A 19476-nucleotide genomic window follows, 5' to 3' on the forward strand; every position below is an offset into this window, starting at 1 on the left:
TTGATTAAATTAATTAATTGTGTTTGACACACAACTCCCACGTGGAAATTCCCTTTTTGGCATATGTCTCCACATGCCATAAACCAATGGTTCCTTGTCAATTAATTAATTGTGTGGTTAGTCGGTTTGATTGTTTATTGATTGGGCTGTGGACACCCACAATCAATCAATCCATTAGGCCCAAATAAATTGTAGCCCATTTAGGAGCCTGCTTCCCACACGGCCCACATCGTAGGTTCATATTTGCATCGTCTCTCACAAATGAAAGCCCATTAGGCCCAACTAAATTCTAGCCCATTTTAGGATCCTGCTTTCCTCACGGCCCACATTGGAGGTTCATATTTGCCTGTCTCTTACAAATGAAATCCCGAAAATACCCTCGCCCTCACCGACAGTTTAAACCCAACCCTGTTTTCGTATTCTTCTTCCCAAGGTAGAGCATAAGAGCCCTGGATTCTTATTCCTCGACAACCCAAGCCCACCCCTAACAGACAAATAGTATTAGAGCCAAACACCAGACGTGATAAATAGTATTAGAGTCAGACACCAGACGTGATAAATAGTATTAAAGTCAGACATCAGACAGTGTGCCAACAAGGACGTTGGGGCTCAAAGAGAATGGATTGTGAGATTCACATTGGCGGGAGAAAAACAATATCTATAAATAGTGGACTTGAGCTATTGCATAATCAGGCTATTCTCGTCTGTTCTAGACACGTATCGACCATTACTATTCAAAACTAATGATAATAGAGCGCAATAAAGGGGAAGGAATAAGTGTGGACTATAATTGGTACTCGTGTGAGACATTTATGGTGTCTATCTGCCCCCACCATAACTTTTCCACAAACTTTCTTCTTCTTCTCTCTGTCTTTATAACTTTTTCATTATTGTCGACAAAAAAAAAAAAAAAAGGGAAATGCAACGTAAAACTGAAACTGTATTTGAAGTTTTACCATTCCATTCATTCAAAATGATAAGAAGAGTAGTACAACAATATAGTGTTACCTAAAAAAGGTTCAGCTGTCAGCTCAGTTCACTGCAACTCTGCAGCCTCCATTATCCTGACATGCTTGTATTTTGCTTTGGGTATGTCTCTAAGGTTTCTGCATTTAAATCTCTGTCCAAATAATGCATCTTTTTGCCTTTAAACTATCATATCATCCCCACTACATGAAGCACAAGAAAAGCTTTCACAATTCACAAACAGACACAGCTGAACATAACCCCCCCCCCCCCCCCCCCCCCCCCCCCCCCCCCCCCCCCCCCCCCCCCCCCCCCCCCCCCCCCCCCCCCCCCCCCCCCCCCCCCCCCCCCCCCNTTTCTTTTGTTTTAGGAAGGAACAGACTTCTCCTTTCTAGATAAAGATGCCTTAAATTTACAGAAACATTTAAAGGGCATCTCTTTAAATACCCAAATTGTGGCTTTTGAGACTCATCTAGCTTTGAAGACAGTGAACCCATGACTGGCTCGCTCCAATGTGTTTGAATAGAACAAAATGAAAAGGGATTCATAATTCTATCATTTTATATTAGCTGACCTGACAACCAAAACAACCAACCCATTAGTTCTCTGCGTTTGTCCAGCGCCAACCTGCTCACCCGCCCCTCAAAGCTGAAGATTGGTGGTTTTCCCCCTTTTTACACTCGGAGATATGCAGAATCATCAAGGACCCACCAACCAATTATCACCATCGATTCAATTCAATGAAGAACTGATCAAAAGTAGGATGATCTAGGAGGGAACGAGCTTTTTCTACTTGGCCGAAAGCTGAGGCATCCATCCATGCTTTTCCTTAGGTTGCCTGAAGTGTTGATTTTGACCAGATTATAACCCGAGCTCCTGAAGCAAGCCTGTGAAAAGAAAATTGAACAAAATGTCAACCAAGATTCACCAAAAACTTGACAATCTATTAAGAAAATTGCAAGACTGCACTCAACTTTCTTCGATCTTGACTACATCCTCTTCGTCTTCTCGAAAGGAATCTAGCCTTTTAGACTGTCTCCTACTGGAGCAAGACTCTGTAATCCTTATTCTGCTATCATTGGAGGGACTGGGGCTTATGGACTGAGAGCTATCAACTCCATCAGAAGATGTTCTTGGTCGATCGGAAGTAGGAGATTTCATTGGCTCGCCTCGTGGTTGCTTGCTTAGTGATGCTTTAATAGCCCGTGGAATGCACTTTGAGTGGCCTGAGGACGACTCATTTTTGTCTTCTGTTGAATTCAATTGCTTAAATGTCCTACAGAATTAGCTCATTGTTGGAAGCCTTATGAAGAAATAACCATACATATCGCTAAAGCTCTCTGCTAACAACACAACTTTTAATGTGCATTAATGTGCATTGTATAAAAAAAAAAAAACAGGAAATACCATCATTCATATGCAAAAAAAAAACCTTACGTACAAATCTGCATAATCTCTCATCAATCTTTAAGGTTTAAATGGCATAAAAATGTAGCATAGGAACTTTATATCATCTTAACTACCTACGCAACTAGGCGAAGAAAATGAAATGGCAGAAAACAGCACAGTCATGGATCATGAGTATCAATCCAAACAAAGAATACCCTTTGGCATGTTAAGGTGATATACACTGGACAATTAGGTCCTCTATCTACTAAAACCATGGTACCTGTCAGCATTGTATGAAGATGATCGTTTCAAAGTTGTAACTCCATCCCCTTGCAGCATTTTAGTCTCGATCAAGCTACCACTGAAATATTCCTTGTCTTCCAATCTCAAGCCCATCATCCTAGGATTCTCAGACAGGCGGTTGAGTTCTCCCAACATCACTGTAGTAGAGAATAGTGGGGAGGGAAATTTGGAGTGAGAAAAGCTTGGTTTGTATGATGGAATGAGTCCAAAACTATGGTCCTTTACTGATATTGATCCACACGAGATAAGTTGCATTAACACATTAGTAGCCTTGAGTCTTGCGTTGGTTGGCATCCGAATTTCTTCTTCTTCAAGAATCCTAAAACTGTTCATTTTACTCGCATCGGCTCGGATGAGCGACTCTAAAGTTTCAGTCTTCCCAGCTGAAGAGCAAGCACTAGAGGACAATGGGGGTGGAGAAACTGAATCCTGAGGGGCATCATAGTTTTGTTTTCGATTTGAAGCCTCATTGTTAACGGTTTGACTACGCTCCAATTCTAGGGTCCCATCATCTGTTGAAACTCCTCTTGTACAAGTTTCTCGTGTTTTTGGTGTGCTGACATTTTCCTCAGTCTGAGTCGATGCATCCGACAAGCCATCAGTCTTGTACACCTTGTATTCTGTCAAGCTAAAACAACCACCCCATGAACTCTTTCCACCTCCAGAATCCAGTGAAATGCTTGATGAATCGGGTCGAAGGACTGACAGCGAGAGGTCATCTTCTTGAGAACTTTTAGTTTCTTTTCCGTTCATGCTTGAAGATGATGAAGAATCATCCTGACTCTGAGAAGATGCTGGATCAGGTAACTGCTTCAATGGCTGAATATTCACATTGCCAATGGAACTGAAAGGGTCTGTGAGAACTATCCAATTTTCAAAATATTTTTTCATTACTTCTTTGACACAAGAACCAGAACCTAGTATGCAGCCTTATTACGTCTAAAAACATTATATGGCCAAGTTTTTATACTAACCTTTACTAGAATTGGACTCTTCAAACAGCTCTGAGCCTTTGAGAACATACTCATTTCCATGAGCCGGAAGAATTACATCATCTTCGCAGAGGTCATGCCAAACAAATCCATTCTTGTAGCCTCTGCATAATTAGGCCCAACAGATTACATTCCAACATTTCAGAAACTTAGACATCTCAGAGTTTTCAGATGATTTCTCTCCAATAGTTCTCCATATCCGAACAGATAAGAAAGAAAAATGAAAAGATTGCCAATAGTTTACCTCTTACAAGACCAAGAGTACAAGGTCGCCATGCCTCTTCCTCTGAGAACATTAAGCCTGTTGATCACATCTGGGCAAAAACTACTTTAAAGCATATCAAATCGTTGGGAAAGGAGGGGGAGGGGATAATATTAGCAGCAAGGCCAACATATTCTTATACAGTTTGATTAAGCAATACCTCTCAAATACAGTCTCTCAGGGGATGAGAGTGGTACTTCCATGAAGTGAGGATGCTCGAGCTGCCTATTTCTGCATAGATAGTAAATCACAGGCACCTTGCGAGTCTGTTGGTATTTGGGCGACTTCTCAGTCCACACCTTAGCCCTCTGGGGACTCAGTTGGTTGTACTTCTTCATTCTCGTCTCCATAGCACCTCAATAAGACATCAATCCCTCGTCAAGACGGCTTTACCAATCGATCAGATTCTAGGCTTTGAGCTTCCTAAGGAACAGTTATAGCAGAATCCCTGTAAAAAACCAGTCGGGATCAGACAGCCTCAGATGCATGAAGAAGAGGGCTCAATTAATACACATGACAGAACAAATTGGAAGAAGTAAATGCCAGATCTGAGAACAGAGGAAGGAGAAAAAGGGTCAATCATATGGGACAAAAATGAAAAATCTTTGATGTCAAGAGAACAAGTAGAGAACTGATTGATGAAGGAAAGCTCGCCCGAGTTTATTGCTCAATGGTACAGAGACAGCTTGTTGAGAGAGAGAGAGAGAGAGAGAGAGAGAGGCGTGGTGACATGGGACTGAGAGGGACACGATGGAAACCAAACAAGAAGCTCTTACCCTCCTCATTCCATGGGGGTCTTCCCTATTTGCTTCTTTTTTTAGGCTGATTCAGTGGAACGCCATAAGCTAGCTAGCTTAGCTTGTCTAGTTGCCTCTTTTTGATACCTCTGGGGCAAAAAGAAAATGCAAAATTTAATCCTTATTCTTTCAAGTGTCCAGTAGCTTTGGACTTCTCCTTGACGCCTACAGTACTGACAGGTGAAAATTTAAACTTGAAACAACCACTCTACTTGACTCCACTCAACCACCACAACCACTCTACTCGACGATATGGATGTATTTTGGATCCTATGAAACCAGACGAAATACGGCTAAAAGACACCAAAAACTTCAATCACCAAGTCTTGCAATACCAAATCAAATGATTTAAAAACCATACAGCACCCACAAGGCTCGAAAATCATTAAAAAAAAGATCAGGAAATACGAAGGGGCATTTTTACAAACAGGTGGAGGGCATCCCCTTACAGAAAAAGAACAACGAACCCAGATGGAGCAGCTCCAAGTCGAGTCACTGAATGATTCTGCTAGCAAATCTTAGCAACACAATTGCTGGACATCATGGAATAATTGCCAGGAAAGAGGCACGCCGATGAACGACATGGCGGGTACGGCAAGGGGCACCATCGCAGCTTGAAACTGATTGCTCCCTTTCCTCCAAGGAACCATGCTTCTTGATCTTCTTCATCGGTCTCATTAAATACTACACGATTACGTGGGTCACCCGATTTTGCTGTGCTTGAAACTTCAGTGCCGCGTGTGGTGGTCTGTTGCATAATTTTCTGCAGATGTTCAATTCAATTTCAAGAACATTATTGAAACAAATACCAAAGTTTATGACTATGTTCAATAATTCGGCCTTGTTTTAACAATTTTTGCTGTTGTATTTTCCATTAAATTCAATATTGGTCCATCACACGATGTCTAGCTCCAAACATTTATTAATCGAGAAGACTAGCCTCATAGAATAGCCACATAATGCTTTTAAATTACATTTTAACTTCCTGCTTTTCTCAAGAACAGGAGAACAATATATATATATTCTTGCAAATTGCAGCTGAAGATTATTTGATGGGCTAAATTCGGCCCATTTAGGTTATTTGATATGCTAAATTCGGCCCATGTTGTCCACTTCAAAATGGCGCGAAGAACGTAGGGTCGGAATAAGCAAGCCGCAGAGTTCGAAGAGCTCAATTCAAGGAAAAATGAACCGACGGCGACGATTGAAGAGATAACAATTACAGTCCGATCAGAACCGAAAACTCTTATCGCCAATTCACAGTTCTTCCGGCCGCCCTGTCCAACATATATGTGCGCAGGCAGGTATGATTCACGAGCACAAGTTCTTGTTCTTATGCCGCTAATATATATTCCTAGGAGCTGGATTTTCAGAATCAATGCTCGAGGAACGTTGTACTAGACTCCGCTCTAATTATTCCTAAACCGAAGGTCAGTGTTTCAATTCCTATTCATGATGCGAACAATGGGGTTCCCCGTGTATGCTTTAGTTCCATGGATTTCTCAATACTGTTCTTACAAAGCTTCTAACATTCACTCATTCCTTTTTCAAATTAGGTTGCCGACATGTAGAATGCAAAACAATCAAGATAGCAATGAAAACGGCTGAGGATTGGAGTATTAACTCATTCCAAATATGTTGCACCCTGGATTTTTCTACCGCTGACAAATTACTATATCTGGTGTTATAGTGCACATGTCATGTCGGCCTGGGCCTTGGGGTTATGTTTCAGGTTCAACCAATCAGAATTTAGCTGATCTCTATGTTCCTTGCAATACATAGAATATTTTTCGCTGTTGAGATAAGAGTTTCATAGGCCCATATATGTTCTTGAATCTTTTTTAACAATGTAGACAAAATGTGAAATCAATTTTTTTGCGTTTGATATGGTAATTTATGATATTATAGAAGCCGTGTCTTGTCCTGTTTTCTATTGTTTTCAATGGTGTATTATGTTCCTTTCTAGGGAACACTGGTATTGCTCATATCGTATTAATGTCCATTTGATATGGTTTTTATTGTCACTACAAGTTTATCTTTGGATTTTTAGTAGCCATTCTCAGGCGAGCCTGAGCTTTGTCTTGGACGTATGTGCTTTTGTACCAAGCGCTGGTCTCAGATGAGGGTAGATTTTGAGATCTCACATCTTGGAGAGGGGAACAGGGGAACGAAGTATTTTTTATAAGGGTGTGAAAACCTCTCCCCAACAAACACATTTTAGAACCTTAAGAGGAAGCCCGGGAGGGAAAGCCCAAAGAGGATAATATCTGCTAGCGGTAAGCTTGAGTTGTTACATTCTCGCTATCAACAAGCTTGTCCAAATGATGTTTACATTCTCGCTATCAAGAAGCTTGTCCAAATGAAGAAACAAGATACCCAGACAGCCAAACCCATGCCCATTTGATTATTTGATGGAAGTAGTCAAGATTTGTTTAAAGTGCAGTCTACCCTGTTAACTTAACAAACATCACCGTGTTGACTGGGGCAGAGACAGCACATGGCATTGTGCTGAAAATGGCCTGTTTGTATAACCATTTGTGGTCAACTGGCAGAGATTTCGGAGAAAACTTTTATTTTGTCCTCACTTGGACATGCTTATGCAATTTGAAATGGCTTGTTTGCTTACTGAATATGCCTATTTGCTCATTGGTTGGTATGGTTCTGAATATTATTTGTAGATTGCAATGATATGAATATGATTCCCCAACCCCTCTTCCCCAGGTAATCCCACAGATATGGAAACACAAAGATCATATTTGGATGAAGCTTTTGATGGTACAGTTCTTCGCCCTGCCTAATGTTCTGATTTGTATTTTGATATATTATGAATTAGGCAGACACCGGATTGAACTTGAAATACAACATGATGGTGACAAAATGACGGAAATTTTGGAGGTATGGAAGTCTGTAAACTATTGTGTTGAGTGTTTGATCAGTTAGTTATTATGTTTTTGCTGTGATCTAAGACAAGCTATCAAACACGATGAATCTCAGAATTGGAATTGCATCTTATATGACAAACAATTCTGGAAAAACTCGACCCGTTTCTCAGACGGAGGATGAAAAAGAAATACTATACTATGATTGTGTTTTGCTGCTCTCTGGTTTTTGTAGTGGTCAGCGAGGAGCAAGCCTTCGACACTTTGTCTCGGTTGGAGAATCAGAGCCTTCCAAGAAAGCTCTTTTTCTGCTTCCACAATTGGTAATGTTGCTGCTACGACTGAATGTCACTGGAGAATCCCGGAGGAGCTGCGGTGGTGGCGTTGAAGGAACTGTCACTGGTGGGATCTCGAAGGGTTCAAGTGGTGGAGGTGGGTGTCTCCACTCAGGAAGAGGTCCGGCAACAAGCAGAGTCTGAAGCAGAGGGCCTGCTTTCATCACTGCTTCCAAAAGCTTGCCTTTTTCAGGCAATAGCTTCTCTGAAACCAATTCGACCGCGGCCTGCGACGTTGCTTGTAGCGGCAGAGATGTAGCGAACTGTGGTGGTGGAATTGGATCAATGGCAGGAGACGATACAATGCTTTCTTCGCAATCCGACGAGGAGAAGCCATTGTTGGAATCAATTCCTTTCCTTTGTTCATCTTCAACACTGGAAATTCCTGAATGTTGACCTGTTCGGTGCTGAAGGAAAAGCTTCTCAATGAGTAACTTCTGGATCTTTTCATTTGCTTCCTCCCTCTCTCGATTGGCTCTGCTGAAAAGTTCTTTGAGATTAATTATCTGTTCATCTCTCTTTCTTAGCTCCTCATGAACTGCAGCCCTCGTCTGTTCCAGCTCAAGAGTTGCACAAAAAAGCGAATGCCTCAATTCTTCAATGTTCTGTTTGAAAGCACGCAAACCCAACAAAGAAATCAGAAATGGAAACAAACCCAGAAGCCAAATTCTGGAAATATAGATGAAAAGAAAGAACTTTTTTACCATTCCTTGGAAGAAGTAAGCCCAACCCAGAAAAGCGCTGCATTGGTTGTCCATAACAGTTTCAGAGAGAGAGAAAGTGAGTATCAGTTGGTTGGAGGATTGATACTCATAATGTAAACATTATATGATGCGATATTTAGAGCATTTTAATGAAATGTAAATAACTAAAAATAAATATTGCATGTGAGATATGGATATTTCATGCATCCATTTCTGACTTAGGGAATGCTTAGCATGTGCGATGAGCCCCACATATGTTGAGAGAGAGAAAGATGTGACCTTTCATTATCAATGACACAAGCTTTTAGTGAGAGAGAGAATAAAAAATGTAATTACTGTCCACATTATTGTAAAAAATGTTCAAATTTGATGGTTGACACGTATGATCGGTAGTCAACACCCGAAAATGGTTTTGAAACGAAGGAGAAAAGTTTATACCGGTGTGTATATGAGCTGAAAATTAAAATCCCCGAAAATGGTTTTGAAACGAAGGAAAAAAGCTTATATCGATGTGTATATGAGCTGAAAATTAAAATCTTGATAAACCGGAAACTGATTAGTTAAAATATGGAGTGGTTGGTTCACAAGTGGTCTCATTTACAAACATAATCATTAATTAGGGTACCTATTAACCATAATTTAGAACAAAATCACGTTGAAAAGATGAGACATAATTTCGATTCTTTGTGATCCATTTAACTTATTTTACAACATTATTTATTGATTCTATTCAAAGATAATAAAGAAAGAGGGCCCAAATGTGAATCTAAACCACTAAACACGAAATTAATCATACCCATTGGGAATTTCTTGAATACTCAAACCCCATTTTCCAAAACCAAAAACAAAAGTTGCACATTTCATATATAATACCAAAAGAATCCTTCGATCTTTTTTACCTTTTATATACATAACGTTATGATTTCAATCTTTATAATCGACATTATTAAAAGAAATGTTAATGCAATGTCTATTTTAGTTCGTTACATATCATTGTCAGCTTCACAATTTTTAAAATACGCTTATTAGAAAGAGGTTTTCAAACTCTGATAAGAAATATTTTATTTTTCCCTCCTCTCAATTAATTGGAGGGAAAGTTATTGCAAAAAGTCCACGGTGGTGGGTCATAATAGGTCTAAAGTTTTGCTCCTAAGCATATTATAGAGATGCCAAACTTTATTGCAACCGCGTGGGCTCCACTCGCCAATATCCCTTTTTTTTCTTATTATTTAATATTAATAATTGGGAGAAAAAAAATTATCTCCCATTTATATTTACACAAAAATAATTTAATAAATATTTAATAGTTATTATAAAGCTACTACGTTTGAATAATTTGTCTCGTATAAGATAAGATGTCTCTTTAATTATTATTTTTAGATGGGTCATCAGTCTAATCATGTATTTAATCACAACGCTTTCATTTAAATAGTTTCCAATGCCCTATTAATTTATTTTATTTTTAATATAATAAATTACTTAAATGGGTCTATATATATTATTTTATTTTATTTTTAATATAATAAATTACTTAAATGGGTCCAAAAAAAGATTTTTCACGATTTATTACCTCAAAAGTCCTCATGGGTTAGTTGACCAAATATAGAAACTTTTTTTTTTTTTTTTGCAAATATATATTTAATTTCAGGAAAATCAAAAGGGACCCCACACGTTTGGAAAGCTGAATATAAAATGATAAGCTAATCATCAAAGGCACGTGACTTCCACACTTCGGTTCATTAACATTTAATATTTTAGATTATTTTTAAATCAAATTCTGGGCTGTCCAATTGATGCTTTAATAATTTTGGGCTTTAAATTGCCCGCCAGAATCCATTGGGCTTCCATTCGGCCCATTATCAGCTTCATGAAACGGATCTCATTCAGATGGGCTTTGCAACATGGGCCGAATTCCTTGACTTTTTTAATATATTAAACTTTTATAAATTAATATTTTATATTTTAAGGAAATTAAAACACTCTCTTTACATATAAATTTCTAACCATTTAAATAGATTTTTTTTTTATAAGAAACATGTTTCATTTAATTAAAAATGAAAATCACATATAATTTTCTTAGAAATTGGAAACTAAAACCTGCTTACTATTTAAATAGATTTTTTTTAAAAGAAAATATATTGTATTTAATTAAAAAATAAAAATCACATATTTTTCTTAGAAAAATTTGATCTCCAAAATTAAATGAATAATTTTACGGGACAGCGAAAGAGAAGTCATCACTAAGCCTACCGGGTCGGGTTAATACCTCTAAGTCTTATTCATGTATTAAAATTACTACCTAGTCTTTAATGACGGTACCAAAATGAATATAAAAAATGGGAAATCAAGGAAGAATAATTCTTCCCTATCGCTATTCAAAGTTCTTATTATTTTTAGTCACGAATACGCATAATCACCCATGATTCGTAATTGTTTCTTCCGCTCCTTTATTATATTTGAAACCCTTAATCCTTAAGTAACCAAGGTTATGCCTCTAGCATCTTTAAAAAAATAATAATAATAATAAATAAATAACCATGCTTTAAAAAAAGAAAAAAGAAAAAGAAAAAGAAAAAGAAAAAGGAAAGGAAGAAGGATGTGATATACAATTCCTCCCAAAAAAAAAAAAAAAAAAAACGACTTATATCAAACGGAAAAGTCAAAATATTAGGGAATATCATAACATTACAGATGGTCCGTCTTCAGGGTTTAAAACACACCCTATCAACCTTAGAAGATTTTAAAGCGCGTTTAGTATGGAGACATTGTAACGATTCAAGTTCATTACTAATAGATATTGTCTTTTTAAGTTTTTACTTTCAGTTTTTCCCTCGAAATACTTAAAACACTAATGCTAGATAGAACTTTTTTCTTATAACAATGTTTTGTTACTCTCTCCAACCGATTTAGGATCTTACAATACACTCCTCTGGAGAGCTAGCTTAGGCTTTGATATCATTTTTAATACCTCAAACCTACCGCTAGTAGAAACTATTTATTTATTTCAACTAACCTTACAGATTTAAAACATATTTACTAGAAACAAGTTTCCACCCCTTTTAAAAGAATGTTTCGTATCCGTCTACATTAAATCTCCAACATGTCAAACATTTTGTATGATTAGATGATTGAGAGACAACATGTATATATATTATTATATTGGAGCTCTCTTTGTTTATAACTTTGCATGTGGTTGGCCAGCTAATGGATGGATAGTGTAGGGTCAGTGCCCCTAAAAATGCGCAAAACTTTCCAGTTCAGCAATTATAAGTCCTCCAACAAATGTAATGTAAGGAAGGGTCCATCCCTTCTCTTTTCAGTTAGCATTGTTCCTTCCCTTCCGAGGGAGGGCAGGTCCTACATTTTTCTTTTTCTCAATGGACAGTTCCTCATTCTTTTCATATTCCTTCCCACAACTCAACCTTAAAGTCTCTTTTTCTAGGCTTACGGCCCCCCCCCACATATATATATATTATAAAACCTAGTCATAATACACGAATTAAATGGACCTCTCGTTTTTCAATAATTGGACATCTTTTAATCTCAAATAACATATTCGTACCATACGCAACATTATTTTTATAAGTTAATACTCGATAAGATTTATATATTTTACTATAAGTTATGATTTATTTAAAAAATAAATAAAAGCACATGAAGTGTGGGGCCCACTGCCAGTGAATGTATTTAAAAATTTTAAATTGTAATTTAACACATTAATTAAGTTAGTTGGTGCATGCTAACTAAACATGTTTAATTAAGTTAATGGCGGATTAAGATAGCGTAAGGCGCAGGGGAATTTGGTGGGTTTGCTTTCTTTCTTTTTGCGAAAAATTGGAACGAACCCTAAACTAATAATAATAAGAAAAATGGGGAGAAAAAAAAAAATACAATAATAAAAGAGGAAGGTGAGGAATATTAAAGGGTAACGGATGGGCATATGATTTTTTGCAGCTATGCCTTGCCGTGCACGTGACTTCATTTGCTAACACAATCATATTTCATATAATCCATCTAACATATATTCCTATTCTAAGTATTAAAGTTGTGTATTTATATCAAAATCTTTCCGTTTAAAATCATCAGACTCATAGCATATAATATTTGCTAGTGGTGGGTTTGAGTCAAACTCCAGACAGTAAGCCAACTAGAAAGTTGATCTCTAAAAGTGGATTGTGAAATTGTACATAAGTTAGAGAGAGAAACTCTTGGTGTTACTAGAGCAGCACCCTGGCTCATAGTGGGTTGTTATAAAAGCACATTGGCTCTCTTAATGGGTTAATACAAGAGGAGGCTAGCGATCCTAAAAAGTGAAATGTGAGTGAGATGTTATTAAAAATAGATATCAAACAATGTATGAGCGAAGATATGTGTGTGAAGTTAAGATTAAGTTTATGGGAGTTTGGAAGTACAGTTTATTATTATTATTATTTGAATTTAAAATTATAAAATTTTCTTAAAAGTGGGTAAGTAGTTGTCACGTTTGGACAGAGCAAAGCTGGTTTGTTTATCGGGAAAAGCAGCCGATCTGTTTAGGAATGAGAAAGAAAAGTTACAGCTTTCTTGATTAAATGCACCTCTAAGATCTTATTATTAGATTATAATCAAACACTTCGACTTTGACTAAAAACCCCAGCCTCCACCCTCACTTCAAACAAACTTCACGAGGTCATTTCCGTCTTTTTAACTCTCAAAATTTTAAAACAACAGTGGACCCGTCGTCTCCGCCGATTTCCATCTTCTGACCCAAATCAAAGAAACCAAGCATTTCTCTCTTCTTCCTTGTTTCTCTGCAACTTTTCCATTTGTTTCAAATCCCTTCAATCTCTTCTTCTTCTTCTTCAATCGTTTGGTATTAAATGAGATGGTGGAGTCGAAACTATTCCCCAGAAGGAAGGGATTCTATGTGAAAATGAAGCTTTTTCATCACAAAAATGGCGGAAGAGCTCAAGAACAGAGCTTCTTCATCAAATATTACAAATGGGTTTTATCCCTTTCTCTTTCACTCTACCTTTTTACCTCTTATTACATCACCCACAACCATGAGCCACCTCCAATCACCAAAACCCATCTCCCAAATCCCATATCCAAGCTCGCTTCTCGTGCCCTCATCGAGTCTTCCCACGATAAATTCCTCCACCAAGTTCAAGAATATCAAGGTCCTCCAGTTTTTTTTGCTCTGTTTTTGCTCTGTTTTTACTCTGTTTTATGAACCATTTTGTTGATTCTTTGTTTTTGGGTGATTTAGTGTTGAAGGTTTTTGTGTACGATTTGCCATCGAAATACAACGTGGATTGGACTACAAACGAGCGGTGTTCTAACCATTTGTTTGCTTCGGAGGTGGCCATTCATAGAGCCCTTATGAACAGCAGTTACAGGACATTTGACCCACTTGCAGCCGATTTTTTCTTCGTACCTGTTTACGTTTCTTGCAATTTCAGCACCATCAATGGCTTCCCCGCCATAGGCCATGCCCGTTCCCTCATTGCCTCCGCCGTCGCCTTCATTTCCTCTCATTATCCCTTTTGGAATCGCACCAATGGCTCCGACCATGTTTTTGTCGCTTCTCACGACTTCGCCTCTTGCTTTCGCACCATGGTAATTTCACGGCGCAATACAACAAACCCAACTTTAATTTAGTCCAACGTTAATTTTAATTTTTTTTCCCAGGAGGATGTCGCCATAGCTGACGGAGTACCTTCGTTCTTGAAGAACTCGATAATATTGCAAACTTTTGGAGTCAACTACAAACATCCGTGTCAAGATGTTGAACACGTCGTTATTCCGCCGTATATTTCGCCGGTATCTGTACGGGCTACACTCGAGAAGTCGCCGGTGACTGGCCGGAGAGATATTTTCGCGTTCTTCAGGGGTAAAATGGAGGTGAATCCCAAGAATGTCAGCGGACGTTATTACAGCAAGTAAATTTTTTTGAACTTTTTCTCTTACAATAATACTTTTCCTTATGTGAAGTTCTACTTACCTCATGCGGGGTTTTGTTGGTGTTGGGTTTTAGGAAGGTGAGGACAATGATTTGGCGAAAATTCAACGGCGATCGGGGATTTTACCTACAGAGGCACAGATTTGCCGGTTACCAGTCAGAGATAGCACGTTCGGTTTTTTGTTTGTGCCCTTTGGGGTGGGCACCGTGGAGCCCGAGGCTGGTTGAGTCCGTGGCGTTGGGATGCGTGCCGGTAATAATAGCTGACGGGATCCGGTTGCCCTTCCCCACCGCCGTGAACTGGGCGGAGATATCCATAACCGTGGCGGAAAAGGATATAGGGAAATTGGGGGAGATTTTGGAACACGTGGCAGCTTCCAATCTGAGTACTATCCAAAAGAACTTATGGGACCCGAGGAATCGGAGGGCCCTGCTGTTCCACGATCAGCTAGAAGAAGGCGATGCCACATGGCAGGTGGTTCATGCCCTGTCGGAGAAGCTGGACAGGTCGTATAGGCGTTCGAGGGTTTCAAAGCAATAAAAGTAGGCCACGTCATCAGTTAATTGACGGAGTTTTCCAATTAAAAGGTGGTCTACCTTTCCTACGTGGGTGTGGGTGTAGTTGGGTATGGGGATGATGGTTGAAGACAGCTGGATTTTGCATGAAACTGGTCGCACAGTGAAGAATGGTATTTCATTTGTAATGGTGGGGCCCAAACACAGCTGGTCAAGTATTCATCGGGAATATATTAGTAGCAGCAGCTACGACTTCGAGGGGTGAGTAGGCCACGTGGGCGCTTCGGATTGGACAGCCTAATGAAGCAAATATAATAATGACCACAGTGGTGGTGGTATCCATACATGTGAATGAGAATATTTAATTTTGAATTGAATTGAATTTAATTTTTTTTAAATTTCTGTCTCATTTTAATTAAATAACATTTAAATAAAGAAACTAAAAATGGATTATTCCATTTTAAGCAATGAAATTAATTTTTTAGTGTGTAAAATTGGTATGAATTATTAAATGAAAAGGGGGGAAAAAGTAGAGGGCAGAAAATGCAAAAAATAAAGGGAAGGGTGGTGGTGGTGGATGGGATTATAATGAGAGAGGAGAAAGTGGGAGAAAAGTTTATGACAGCTGAAGAGTGTCAGAGCTTTAAATTACACAATCGTGTTTTTGTCGGGCTCAGTGTAGAGGCGTATCAGTCGTGGTCAGGTCTCGGGCTCATTCAATTTTAATCCCAATTATTGGTACACAAATGAAGCTGTTACTCGTTTTTTGTTGTAAAAATTCCGACCTGCCGGATTCGAACCAGCGACCTAAGGATAGCTGTTGGGATACCACTACAGTCCTCCGCTCTACCAACTGAGCTAAGGTCGGATTTGTGTTCCAAAGTCATATTTGTTTAAATACAAACCCTTATAATTGTCTTTAATCTCTGTACAATTATTCAAAAAATATCCGACCTGCCGGATTCGAACCAGTGACCTAAGAATTAACTGATAGAATGCCCATTACAGTCCTCCGTCAAATTTGTTTTCTAATTTTTATATTTATCCTAAACTAACTAAACTAATAATTGTTATATTGGCCTTTTTTTTCCTTGTAAAAGGAAAATAACATTGGTGTCTGACATCTATTTCTATTTGACAACTCTCTATATATATTTTTATTTATTTAGAAATTAGACGGGTATTATTTTTTTATTTTAAAATTTTGACATGAAATGGTAATATAATTTTGTATAGGAATTTAATTGTGGAAGTTAAATGGTTAGATATTGAAAAGTAGGTAAGAAGGACATTAAATATGAGGAATTTGTGAATTAGATGTGGAATCTAACATAATCCTTCTGAGCGATTGTGTCAATTTTAATTTTTACTTTTTTGTGATACTATTGCGTCCAATAATTCAATGATCAAGTTAGTAAGATTTATCGTATTAAGACGTTTTAATTGTGTCATAAATATTTAACTATGGAGTCAGCTCGATAAGTTAATCTTAGACCCAAGTTTTCCGTCTCAGGATGGGCTAGTAGTTGTGTTCGTTTCTCTCAGTCTATTTTGTTCCAGTTCTTTAACTAAATTAACCTATTAAATTAATTCAAATAAAAAATTAAAAATAATATTTGTAACCACAAAACAGCAACTAGTGCGACTATTTTCTTGTATATAAACATTTTAAATAAACCCCGTAATCAAATATTGGTGGGGCCTTGGACGCACACGTAGTATTGCAATACCCGAACCTTTTCCCAAAGCTGGACCCATCACAAGACCTAACACCAAACCTCTTTTTTTTTTTTTGGTAAGTTTATAATTATTTAAGCTTGGGTTTAATTTTAACATTCAGGTATCTGCGTGCGGTCTCTCTTGGGATCATGGCAATAATCATACACTAAGTAATTACTCTGCACCCACTCCATTGCCCGATACTGCTCTTGGCTCATCCCGCCGGAGTCTCCCTTGCAAGACTCCGCTGCCTCCGCCGTGCAACCGCTTATTTTGAAGTTCCGGTACTTGGATACAAACGGCTGGTACTCATAATCCGCCTTGTATTTTCCATCCTCTGTCGCCCATTCAGAAGCATCCCATATCGAACCGTAAATCCACATTTTCCGTGTCGGGAAAGTTGCGTCGTTCATTTTTGTATATCTTCGAATCGGTATGTCGTCCACCAAAAATCTGTCAAAACGATGGAATTAATCATCGGAAATCTGTACAAACAAGACGTGTATTGAATACAAATTATACGGACATGATATCTGATGGAGTCCATTGAATTGCGTAATGGTGGAAATCCTGTGTGGGATCAAACCAGAGATGGAACTTCATTTCTCTTCCAATTACGTTTCCATCTCCACTTCCTCTAATGAAAACGTTTGTTTGTAGAGTGTATGGCTTCCCCGGCGTGGTTCCCAGGAATTCGATGTCAATTTCGTCGTGGTTTCCAGGGAAATATTGATTGTTCGAAAGCTAAATGAGAACAAAACGAAACGCAGTTAGTTCAGGTTGGTTAATTCATTTTCAAGGGTTTTGTAATGATAATTATACTAACGTAGAATGATGTGATAACGCCAGCAGTATAACCAGATTGGAGTTTAACTGAAACACCAAAGTAACCGGATAGGTACGAGCGCAGTGATTTATACCCACTACCTGTTCGACGAAATGCCGCAGAGAGAAAAATCAAGCAAAATACGAAATGGGGTCAGAGAGAATGTGAATATATGGACCAAACTTGTGGACCTGAGGTTTTGTCGAGCCAAATTGTCAAGGTGCCTTGATCGAGCCTTTGATGCTGAGGACCCCAGAGGTTTGCAAAGTACTCACTGAAGCCTTTGGATTGAACAGAGGAACTGGGGTAGTAGCCAGGGGAAGGAGGTGGACCCTGAGCACTACTAAGGTACATCACAAGAACAAAAACCAAGACGAAAAGTGAAGGCTTAGCCATGAAATGCAGGAATGCGATGGCATACCACTGCAAGCTTCAATGGGGGCGTGGGGCAGAGAATTGAAGAGAAATGGAGTGGAAATTTGGGAATAAATAGGGGAGTTCTTGAGATTTAAGGCCCCACATTACAGAATTTTCGGGGCTGTGGAGAATGAAAAAGAATCGTAATCCTCCTGAATTCAATAAAACACAAAAAACTTGTCGTGTCTTATCTTTGCTCTCAATGTTGTTTGTTGGTTTCAGTGTATGGAAATTGGAACAAGTAGCAAGCAATGGCTGCTGCTCTGTTCTGGAATGGAAAAGGCAAAGGAATAGGAGGAGTAATAACGTGATTGATGTCGCAAAAAATGGCCCATCTATGCGTTTTTGGTGAAGTGCTTTTGCAGGAGATAAGGCATGAAAAGCACGAATTGATTGACGCCAATATTCAGCACAAAAGGTTTCCATGAAGGTAATTACTTTCTTGCTTTGGTTTCATGCATTATTTCAAACCGTAATTGGAATTATAATTGTGTTGAGTTTTTCTTTCTTCCTCGATTTACTGTGACGGCTGATTTTGTCATATATTCTATTTTTGGGAACAAGCCTCATCTCACTGCATGATTCATTGCTCTCATGCATCTCATGTGATTTTGGTTCCCAAGGATTATTTTATCACTAATGATCACAATAGGATAGATGATTCAAATCATAGAGTTTTTAGGATTTATCGTTTCTATTATGAATAAGAAGTTTAAAATAATAGATTAATCATAGAATTTTGACACAATATCTTTTATCTTCATATTCTTGAATTCATATGATATTATGTGCTCTTAGGTTTAAATATTTGATTAGTTACCATATAAATAGAGACATCACACATTTACTCATTTATATGATTGTTTTCCCCAACTTCTAAGTTGTATAGAATTAGAATTATGGTTGAATTCCAATACGACACATTGTGGTCTTAGTTAGCTTTTAATGTTTGCCTATATAATTATGTTCATCGGTGACCATTCATTTTTCCTTAAAATAATATTTTATGATTTCTTTATAGAAAATATATATCAATAGACTATCCTTATTTTGGCTATTGGTTGATCATGACTCAATTAGGTATAAAAATGGGTAGAAAATTGATATCAAAAGGTAATCCATTTTCATACGGTTTTTTTTTTTTTTTCTCTCGTAATATCTGATGTGAAGGTTTACAAAATTTATATAATATTTGTTTAACTGATATGAAAATGTGTGGTAGGGAGGCTTTAAGGGAGGGAAAGCCCATGAATGGTCCATTAAAGTACTATTGAGCCCAATGGGCCATTTTAACTTCTACGTTATTGTTTTCAAGCTTAGGAAATTGAAATGAATAGGTACAAATATATATATATATATATATATATATATATATATATATATATATATATATATATATATATATATATATATATATATTTTTTTTTTTT

General features: G+C 37.9%; 4 protein-coding genes and 1 non-coding gene across 11 annotated transcripts; 1 reads left to right on the forward strand and 4 right to left on the reverse strand.

Moving 5' to 3' along the window:
• Nucleotides 1-847: 847 nt before the first annotated feature.
• LOC111490879 (probable glucuronoxylan glucuronosyltransferase IRX7) lies at nucleotides 848-15480 on the forward strand. Its single transcript, XM_023139523.1, has 5 exons — nucleotides 848-865; nucleotides 13454-13786; nucleotides 13876-14225; nucleotides 14298-14548; nucleotides 14644-15480. Exons 2-5 carry the CDS (start codon nucleotides 13492-13494, stop codon nucleotides 15107-15109), a joined length of 1362 nt encoding a protein of 453 aa, XP_022995291.1. The 5' UTR covers nucleotides 848-865; nucleotides 13454-13491; the 3' UTR covers nucleotides 15110-15480.
• On the reverse strand, nucleotides 1440-5660 carry LOC111490878 (protein UPSTREAM OF FLC-like). Of its 7 annotated transcripts, none has more exons than XM_023139520.1 (7): nucleotides 5177-5660; nucleotides 4073-4360; nucleotides 3895-3964; nucleotides 3633-3754; nucleotides 2636-3521; nucleotides 1940-2242; nucleotides 1440-1853 (listed from the first exon to the last, which is right to left on the reverse strand). In XM_023139520.1, exons 2-7 carry the CDS (start codon nucleotides 4260-4262, stop codon nucleotides 1796-1798), a joined length of 1629 nt encoding a protein of 542 aa, XP_022995288.1. In that variant the 5' UTR covers nucleotides 4263-4360; nucleotides 5177-5660; the 3' UTR covers nucleotides 1440-1795. The 7 variants fall into 7 exon arrangements, with proteins under 7 accessions (XP_022995288.1, XP_022995285.1, XP_022995287.1 ...); XM_023139517.1 differs by having other exon boundaries at nucleotides 5159-5660; XM_023139519.1 differs by lacking the exon at nucleotides 5177-5660 and adding an exon at nucleotides 4689-4798.
• On the reverse strand, nucleotides 7687-8878 carry LOC111490882. Its single transcript, XM_023139525.1, has 2 exons — nucleotides 8628-8878; nucleotides 7687-8528 (listed from the first exon to the last, which is right to left on the reverse strand). The coding sequence occupies exons 1-2, from the start codon at nucleotides 8679-8681 to the stop codon at nucleotides 7827-7829; spliced, it is 756 nt and encodes a 251-aa protein (XP_022995293.1). The 5' UTR covers nucleotides 8682-8878; the 3' UTR covers nucleotides 7687-7826.
• Nucleotides 15481-15863: 383 nt separating the features above from the next.
• TRNAY-GUA lies at nucleotides 15864-15952 on the reverse strand. The gene is given in 2 exon segments: nucleotides 15864-15899; nucleotides 15916-15952. It is a non-coding gene; the product is annotated as a tRNA-Tyr (tRNA).
• Nucleotides 15953-16865: 913 nt separating this feature from the next.
• Nucleotides 16866-18098, reverse strand: LOC111490880 (xyloglucan endotransglucosylase/hydrolase protein 31-like). The gene is made up of 4 exons (XM_023139524.1): nucleotides 17821-18098; nucleotides 17630-17730; nucleotides 17330-17547; nucleotides 16866-17256 (listed from the first exon to the last, which is right to left on the reverse strand). Exons 1-4 carry the CDS (start codon nucleotides 18023-18025, stop codon nucleotides 16914-16916), a joined length of 867 nt encoding a protein of 288 aa, XP_022995292.1. The 5' UTR covers nucleotides 18026-18098; the 3' UTR covers nucleotides 16866-16913.
• Nucleotides 18099-19476: the final 1378 nt, after the last annotated feature.

This window comes from Cucurbita maxima, unplaced genomic scaffold (assembly GCF_002738345.1).
Source record: "Cucurbita maxima cultivar Rimu unplaced genomic scaffold, Cmax_1.0 Cma_Scf00016, whole genome shotgun sequence".
Lineage (NCBI taxonomy): Eukaryota > Viridiplantae > Streptophyta > Magnoliopsida > Cucurbitales > Cucurbitaceae > Cucurbita > Cucurbita maxima.

Excerpts from the sequence above, each read along its gene's own strand:
- LOC111490878 (XM_023139520.1), bottom strand. The coding sequence starts at position 4,262 with ATGGAGACGAGAATGAAGAAGTACAACCAACTGAGTCCCCAGAGGGCT. Across the intron at positions 3,965-4,072 it reads TGAGAGACTGTATTTGAGAG|ATGTGATCAACAGGCTTAAT; the intron begins GTATTGCTTAAT and ends GTTTTTGCCCAG. Across the intron at positions 3,755-3,894 it reads TACTCTTGGTCTTGTAAGAG|AGGCTACAAGAATGGATTTG; the intron begins GTAAACTATTGG and ends CTAATTATGCAG.
- LOC111490882 (XM_023139525.1), bottom strand. The coding sequence starts at position 8,681 with ATGGACAACCAATGCAGCGCTTTTCTGGGTTGGGCTTACTTCTTCCAA. Across the intron at positions 8,529-8,627 it reads CTTACTTCTTCCAAGGAATG|AACATTGAAGAATTGAGGCA; the intron begins GTAAAAAAGTTC and ends GCTTTCAAACAG.
- LOC111490879 (XM_023139523.1), top strand. The coding sequence starts at position 13,492 with ATGGTGGAGTCGAAACTATTCCCCAGAAGGAAGGGATTCTATGTGAAA. Across the intron at positions 13,787-13,875 it reads CCAAGTTCAAGAATATCAAG|TGTTGAAGGTTTTTGTGTAC; the intron begins GTCCTCCAGTTT and ends TGGGTGATTTAG. Across the intron at positions 14,549-14,643 it reads AGCGGACGTTATTACAGCAA|GAAGGTGAGGACAATGATTT; the intron begins GTAAATTTTTTT and ends GTTGGGTTTTAG.
- LOC111490880 (XM_023139524.1), bottom strand. The coding sequence starts at position 18,025 with ATGGCTAAGCCTTCACTTTTCGTCTTGGTTTTTGTTCTTGTGATGTAC. Across the intron at positions 17,731-17,820 it reads TTGGCTCGACAAAACCTCAG|GTAGTGGGTATAAATCACTG; the intron begins GTCCACAAGTTT and ends TTCGTCGAACAG. Across the intron at positions 17,548-17,629 it reads GCGTTATCACATCATTCTAC|CTTTCGAACAATCAATATTT; the intron begins GTTAGTATAATT and ends GTTCTCATTTAG.